The sequence below is a fragment of the Elephantulus edwardii genome, unplaced genomic scaffold, assembly GCF_000299155.1.
Source record: "Elephantulus edwardii isolate Elephantulus edwardi_28Jun2011 unplaced genomic scaffold, EleEdw1.0 scaffold00212, whole genome shotgun sequence".
NCBI lineage: Eukaryota > Metazoa > Chordata > Mammalia > Macroscelidea > Macroscelididae > Elephantulus > Elephantulus edwardii.
In genome coordinates, this window is record NW_006399962.1 from 3,662,122 (window position 1) to 3,669,934 (window position 7,813).

Genomic DNA, 7,813 nt, shown 5'->3' on the forward strand with positions numbered 1-7,813 from the left:
AAATATATGTCTTCTGTTACCTGATGTAGAGAAGTAATCTGGTTTAGAAGACATGAGCTGGGATGGGGGATGGGTGACTTAATATAGGAGGAGGAATCCCTCACCACTTGTATCTTGGATTTCTCACCAAACTTAGGTAGAGAAGGGTAAGTAGATGAAGGAATGGAGGTTATTCTTTAGAAAATTCCAAATGACATGAGTTTGTTTAATCACCAGTATTTTTTCCCCCTCTTTCTCCTCCTACAGAAATGGAGGCAAATGATCATTTTAACTTTACTGGCCTTTCCTCTGCACCTGCTGCCTCAGGACTGAAACCCTCTCCTTCTTCAGGGGAGGGCCTCTACACTAACGGGTCTCCCATGAACTTCCCTCAGCAAGGGAAAAGTGAGTGTGAGGGCCATGGGCTGGGGAGGGAATGGGCATCATTCCTTTAGAACAGGTTGATGGGAGATTTAATTCCCTTACTTACTAGCTACCTCAGAACTACTTTTTTCCTATCAGGAGGGAAGAGAGGAAATGAATCTATTGAATTCCAGTGGTTGGAAAGAAATTATACTTCTAAGAACAATTTCTAGGGGTTTACAGAAGTAACATTTTTAGTCTTGAGTTAGACGTACTGGCTTTTTCATCTTGTCCTGCTTTTCTGTCACCTCTGTTCTCTGGCTACTGCAGCATGGTCATGTGGCTACTGATAACCAAGTTAGACCTGTGAGAGAAACATCAAGTGCCAGCTCTCTGAGAATATGTTTTCAGAGGTTGGAGAAGCCTCATTAAGCTAGGATTGGGGTAGAAGTTGGTTTGAATGATTGGGATGTATTTGCCTTTTAGTTTGTTCAGAAGAGAAGAGGGCAGACACTAGAAATGCCTGTGCTACCTCCTGTCCTTGAGGAAAGAAGGTAGGGACAAGGGAAGGTTTTGGTACTTAAGCTAGTTCCCTAAAGAGAAATATTTATAATTCTGCATGGATGCATTGCTACCAGGATCAGATCTTTCTCTGGATTTGGCTTAACAGTTGTTCTGTACCATGGCTCTGCCAAATACCTCTTTAATCTTGCCTAGTTTTCTGGCACTTTATGCTTGGAAACAGAAAGAAGCCTGCATGTGTCCCTCATTGCAGCAGAAAAATATTGTCACAGGCTTATACTTACCACTTTCTCCCTCTTGTCCTATAAGGGAGTTGCAGAGAGATAGAAACGATAGAAACTTTATTTCACTGGTGTTTCCCCCATAGCTTTTTTAGTGTTCTAGTACCTTTCCTTTTGTTCTCCTTTAATCCAGAGGTAGTCATTGGTTTTGAGAGCTGAAGTCTGCAGTACTGGTCATGCAAAGATTTCCCCCAACCCCCAAGCAGTTAGACCTCCAATGTCTATGGGGAGGGGCCAAACCCAGCCTCCTGAGTTGGGATCTTGTCGCTGTGGTGACTGCAAATTCTATTCTTAGCGCAGCACAAAGTGCTGGATCTGCATGTGCCAGTGAGGTGGAGGCTGTCCCTTCTGGTGCCATGGCAGGGCCAAACAGGCACCAGGGAAAAGGAGGGATGGGAGAACTCAATCAAGCCCTCTCAAAAGACATATTCCCTTAGAGAGGAAGGGTGGGGAAGAATGCAAGTCACTGTAGGGAGTCTGCAAACAGCGTTATTTTTATAAAAAAGGCCCTGTGCATAAGCAACAGCCCCCTCTTTACTGGTGGCTCCCATGACAGGCCAGGATAACTTTCAGCCCTCTATTCTGTAGCTTCAGCATAGCTGCCAAGCTTGCATCCAGGAGCATTTGGGTTTGGTGTTCCCTAGAGACTGAAAAGCCGAATTTAGCAGATGGGGAATCCTCCTCCCCTTCACCTTCTCTTTTCCTAGTCAGTACTGTTACTTTGGGGTTCTTATGGTAGAATTACTTGCCTACATATCTGTAACTGACTTTATTTTCTTCTGCCAGGTTTGAATGGGGATGTGAATGTTAATGGCTTATCTACTGTATCTCACACTACTACTTCAGGGATTTTGAACTCTGCTCCCCATTCCTCCAGCACCTCACACCTCCATCACCCCAACGTGGCCTATGAGTGTCTCTGGAACTACTCACAATACCCATCTGCCAATCCTGGCAGCAACCTCAAGGACCCACCCCTTCTTTCCCAGTTCTCTGGGGGACAATACCCAGTCAACGGCATCCTTGGGGGCAACCGGCAACCTTCATCACCAAGTCACAACACTAACCTACGGGCTGGAAACCAAGAGTTCTGGGCCAATGGTACCCAGAGTCCCATGGGGCTTAATTTTGACTCACAGGAACTGTATGATTCCTTTCCTGACCAGAATTTTGAGGTGTTGCCTAATGGACCCCCAAGTTTTTTCACCTCCCCACAGTCTTCTCCTATGTTGGGATCCACCATCCAAACCTTTGCACCTTCGCAGGAGGTAGGCAGTGGTATCCATAATGATGAGACAGGAGAAAAAGAGTTGACTTCTGTGGTGACAGAGAATGGCACCGGCTTGGTAGGCAGCTTGGAGCTGGAAGAAGAGCAACCAGGTATAACTGGGTTTTGTGAGCTGGGTGGGGAAAGGGAAAATGGGGCTGTGGGGGAGCAGTGGCTTTTTGAGGTGAGGAAAACTTGTCTTTCCAGCTCTCTGCAGTGGAGGCTGATTTGCATGTTGGTGATTAGCAGAGCCAAGTGGCTGGTGTTTTTGTGGCAGCAGCACCAGCTCGCGAGTGGGAGTGCAAATTATTTCAAGCTCATGCAGAGCTGCTGGCCTGGAGAGGGCAGGTGGGCGAGCCTGAAACAGCCCCAACAGACACCCTGCATCAAGAAGGAAGGGCTTCTTCCAAAATATAGACGGGGGTTGGAATATTAGCAGTGGGCACTGAGGCAGTTTTGAGTGATTACTGCAGGGTCAGACTGGCTGCTAAATTGGGCTGAGCCCTAGTAGTGACTGTCATGTGAAAGAGGGAAGGAACCAGGTAGGGAACACCATTGCCTGTCTACTCCCAATTTCTTTTTGCTGTTGTTAGCATTGTTACATATGGTGGCAGTGCCACTCATCTTTCCCCTCAAAAAGCTTACCGTGCAGTTGATTCCAAGTATAAGGGTAACTACCTTATAAAATCACAGCATATTTTTTGTTTATTATTTCTTCCTACTGGATTGGAGGAGTTATCTGAGAACATAATGGGGTTCTTACCTGAGACCACACTCTCTTTTCGCCCTCTTTTCACGCACTGTAGTATTTTATTAGTGCATCTCTGCTCATTTGTATATTGTTACAATCAGTACCTAGCATAGAACTGGTACCCTGGCAGCAGGAAATGTTGGCTGAATGAACATCCCTCTAGCAAAGATGGACTACCCACTAGAGCTTCATGAACCAATTGAAGGCACTGATACTGACTTTTGCCCTGCTCTGGGATTTTCTAGAACTGAAGATGTGTGGTTATAATGGATCCATCACTTCTGTAGAATCATTGCACCAAGAAGTCTCAGTCCTGGTTCCTGATCCTTCAGTGAGCTGCTTAGATGATCCTTCACAACTTCCTGATCAACTGGAAGACACTCCAATCCTCAGTGAGGATTCTTTGGAGCCTTTTAATTCTCTGGCATCAGGTAAACTTGGAGGCTGGATTTCTTCTGCTTATATATTGTTGTTGTTTGGTGCCATCGAGTCGTAGACGACTCAGCAACCCTATGAATGAATGGCCTGAGCACTGTTTGTACATAAAATTTCCGGAGGCAAGCCATTTCGGAAGTGGATGCCGCTCCTGCTTCCAGGCTTGTTTTAGTCGGGAAGCTCCAGCCAACACTGTCCACCATGGGTACCCGTTACCACGATTGGCACATCACCATCACAGTTCAGCATCACGGCAACCATTAGTTACCTCTTATGTATATATATTTAAAAAATAGGATATTTGTGTAGTACCTGGAAGAGATAGCAAACCAGGAAAAGGAATTCTGGGGCATTGGGACCTTCTGATATTCCTGTGGTAGAGTCCATTTACATACTACTAAACTGCTTGGGCCAGCTGCACTCTGAGCTGAATTGGTTCCTTTCCTAGGTTCCCTCCCAATGTTCCTTTTGGCCAACAGCCCTAGATTGTAATAATTCACTGGATAGAGATTTATTACCACATAGTTGGGTTATTTGAGTTCTCACTAACCGGAAAAACAAACAAACAAACAAAAAACACCAACATTTACCAGTGAATAGTTACATGACCTTTATCCCCTATGAAGTATAAGAAAAGTCTTCTATGATTCTAGAATGTTGCATTGGTCTCTCAGTTATATAAGATCAGTACTTATTTCTTTATTTTCTACCTCAAGCTTTAATGGTCCCTGTAGTCTTTTTACTCTTAGTAGAGAGGGCTATTAATTTTCTCTTAATTTAAGATTGAAAAGAATTTTCACACTGATGTTTTCAGATCACTATTTCTTAAAGGAATCTTCTTTCTGATTTTCCCTTAATATTTGATTTGTCCCCTCTATCTCTTGTACAGAGCCAGTGAGTGGAGAACTCTATGGTATAGATGATACAGAACTGATGGGTGAAGAGGACAAGCTGCCTCTAGGGGACAGCCCTGTGATTTCTGCCCTTGATTGCCCTTCACTCAATAACAACACTGCCTTCAGTCTCCTGACAGATGATAGTCAGACTTCAGCTTCTATCTTTGCTAGCCCAACATCTCCACCTGTCTTAGGTCCTGTCCTGCAAGGTAAGTGAGGAGATGGAGGACAAAGAAAGTAGCATTTGATGTAGAATAAGTTGAGGATAAGTACCATATTTAGGGCTTCAGGGGTAGGAAATTTTGGGAGAGCAGCTTCCTGGGAGCTAAGAGAAACATGATGTGGTAAAGAGTGTCACTACAAAAGGCACAAGTCACTGTATAGGCATTCCCAAGGCTATGAATGAAATTGATTTCTAGCTGTCTCTTAAGAATTTGTAGATAAATCAGAGCCGGTTTGAATAGGTTTTATGTAGTCTCATTTTAGTGCTGGAAATCATTTCACTCTTCAAAACTGGACAAAACAAGTAGTAAGATAATTGTGAGGGAGAATTTGTTTTTAATTGAGGACAAGTTTACTTAAAATGACAAAGCAAGATTGAAGTTGATAACATGGCAATAGCCTGTACTCTGGCCTCTGCCCTGTGCTCAGAAAGTTGTAAAATTCAGAATATGCAGGAAAAAAGGCCAGAAGTCTTACTGACTGATAAAAAGATATTTGTTCTTTTATCCTTTAACCTTTAGGAAAGCAAATGCTTTACACTTTCATGAAAAGCTGCAGAGGGATGTAGCAGTTATTTCTTTCTTTCTTCCCAACATTGAACTAATCCTATTTAGCTTAGTCCACATTTAATAAGTTCTGTCTTTTTTTCTGTGTGTGTATGTGGTTTTTTGTTGTTTTTTTTTAGTGACACCTTGTTTTTCTTCACTCACTCCCTTTGTATTCCAGATAACAGCTTTGATTTGAATAATGGTAGTGATACAGAACAGGAAGAAATGGAGACTCAGGCAACTAACTTCCCGGGATCCCTGACTCAGCTCGCCCCTGACCAGCCATCCACCATTCATCTGCACCCAGCAACTTCACCAGCAGAGTCACCATCTGTGTCCACAGAAATCTCGTTGGCTGTTTCTCCAGCAGCCTCTCCAGACATCTCCGCAGCAGCTTCTCCAGCAGCCTTTCCAACAATGTCTCCACCTTCCTCAACAGCTCTTCCAACCGTCTTCTCAGAGGCCTCTCTGACAGCCTCCCCAGTGACCTCCTCAAAAACCTCCCCTGCAGCTTCCCCAGTAGCTACGTGCCCAACAACCTCCCCAACAAATAAAAATGTCAGCAGCTTTCCTGAAACCACTGGTGACCTGGAAGAGAACACTGGAGAAGGAATCACTGCCAGTAGTGGTGAGTGTCCAGATTCTGTTTTACTTCTGACTATGCCAAGTTACATTTAACTATTTCCTACTGGCTTGTTATTTCAATATTTTGCTTAAACTGTTAACTTGGGTATTCTGTGCCTTTCTCCCAAGGTGATGTCCTAAGGAGACGTATTGCTACCCCAGAAGAAGTTCGTCTTCCCCTCCAGCATGGGTAAATGCTCAAGTTTGTTACCACATTGACCTTGATGAGTTTAATGCTTGGCCCTAGGAAGAAGAGTGTTCCTTTCCTAGGGTGAAGTAGGGGAGGAATAGATTAGACAAAGTGAATAAAGGGATAGTTATCTGATGATGATAATGTTTTTGGAATGCAGTTCTTAGACTGTCCTTTTTTCCCTTGGGATTTGGTTCCCTTCATAGTTTTTCCTCCATTTTTTGATAACTCAGTTTTATTCAAGAGGCTCCAATTATTAGTATTTCTAAACCTAGCTAGGACCCAAACATCCAAACTCAATTTTTTGTCCTATTTGTATAAAGGGATAGCAATGATTGGAGAGTGGTATAGTACCAATGATTTGGAGTAGGAGGCTGTGTGTTGTGCTCTTGGAGGAATAAGGACAGGATTGGAACGTGATTAAAATGAGCAAGTCAGCTGATACCAAGGACTTTATAGGATTGCCTTCTTGAATATTTCCCATTGTCACTCGTCTGGGTGACTGGGGGTGAGGGGGTTGTCATTTGGGTATAAATACTGCTTAAAATTTTGAGTAAGAGAGAAGAATTGGTCTGTTGCTCAGAATACCTAATTGCTAACTATACCCTGTCATACAAAATCATTTGTTGGAATCAGCAGATTTTTTTGTTTAGTTTCCTTCCCCACCCTCTTTTTATCATATGGAGATTAGTGGGACACATATGGGGAGGGACATCTGCTCAGTGGACTTGGCTCCTGGGCGACATGGGAATGGGTAGGAGTGTGACCTGGTGGTAGGGCCCATGTGCTTCTCTGACAGGTGGCGGAGAGAGGTGCGCATCAAGAAGGGCACCCACCGGTGGCAAGGGGAGACCTGGTATTATGGCCCCTGTGGGAAAAGGATGAAACAGTTCCCAGAAGTGATCAAGGTAATGCAGTTTTATAGTGAAGCACAAACTGCTATTAAAGCTCAGTGGCTGACTGGCAGTGTTCACTCTAAGGCTTATGATTCTGATTATTGGCCAAAGACATGGTAGAGCAGTTATCTTTATTAATGTCACTTTATTTCCTCTTCTTAGTACCTTAGCCGCAATGTAGTACACAATGTTCGCCGTGAACACTTCAGCTTCAGTCCTCGAATGCCTGTTGGAGATTTCTTTGAAGAGAGAGACACACCAGAGGTGCAGAACCAAGGGTTAATTAAGCATTTGTCCCAGAGAAAGGGTTGGTGGATAAGCTGTAACTTCCTCTTGTGGGTTTGGAGGTTTGGGGACATGTTTCTGAGGCCTAGGGGCCTTCATTGACTTCCTACCATTGTAACTGTTTTCTTCATTACATTAGGGTGTGCAGTGGGTGCAACTCTCAGCAGAGGAAATCCCATCCAGGATTCAGGCAATTACTGGTAAACGGGGTCGACCACGAAACACTGAGAAGGCCAAGACCAAAGAGGTCCCCAAAGTAAAACGGGGCCGAGGTCGGCCACCCAAGGTCAAAATCACTGAGCTATTAAATAAGACAGACAGCCGCCTTCTAAAGAAACTAGAGGCCCAAGGTACAGTTGTATTTTTTTGGCATTCTAGTCCCTCAGTAAGGCTCCTAGGATGCTGAGACTTTCTCAGGGAATATGATTTACTTCTAGATAGTCTGAGTATGACTTAATTTCTCCTTGGAATCTAGCATTGTACTCCCAACACTTTTGGAGTAGTTCTTTTTTTCTGGCCATTTTCTTCCTTGAATTACCCTTACTGTTAGAGCC

The 7,813-nt window shown here is 44.0% G+C and overlaps 1 protein-coding gene across 1 annotated transcript in view; it reads left to right on the forward strand.

The window, feature by feature from the left end:
* Nucleotides 1-248: 248 nt before the first annotated feature.
* The window catches only part of BAZ2A (bromodomain adjacent to zinc finger domain, 2A), a 16,051-nt gene continuing 8,486 nt past the window's right edge, over nt 249-7,813 (forward strand). Inside the window, exons 1-10 of the mRNA XM_006897679.1 lie at nt 249-384; nt 1,932-2,320; nt 2,411-2,525; nt 3,409-3,594; nt 4,488-4,703; nt 5,443-5,892; nt 6,018-6,078; nt 6,878-6,986; nt 7,137-7,238; nt 7,399-7,609. Of these exons, the coding sequence (XP_006897741.1) occupies nt 249-384; nt 1,932-2,320; nt 2,411-2,525; nt 3,409-3,594; nt 4,488-4,703; nt 5,443-5,892; nt 6,018-6,078; nt 6,878-6,986; nt 7,137-7,238; nt 7,399-7,609 (1,975 nt within the window). The remainder of the gene's footprint in view (nt 385-1,931; nt 2,321-2,410; nt 2,526-3,408; nt 3,595-4,487; nt 4,704-5,442; nt 5,893-6,017; nt 6,079-6,877; nt 6,987-7,136; nt 7,239-7,398; nt 7,610-7,813) is intronic.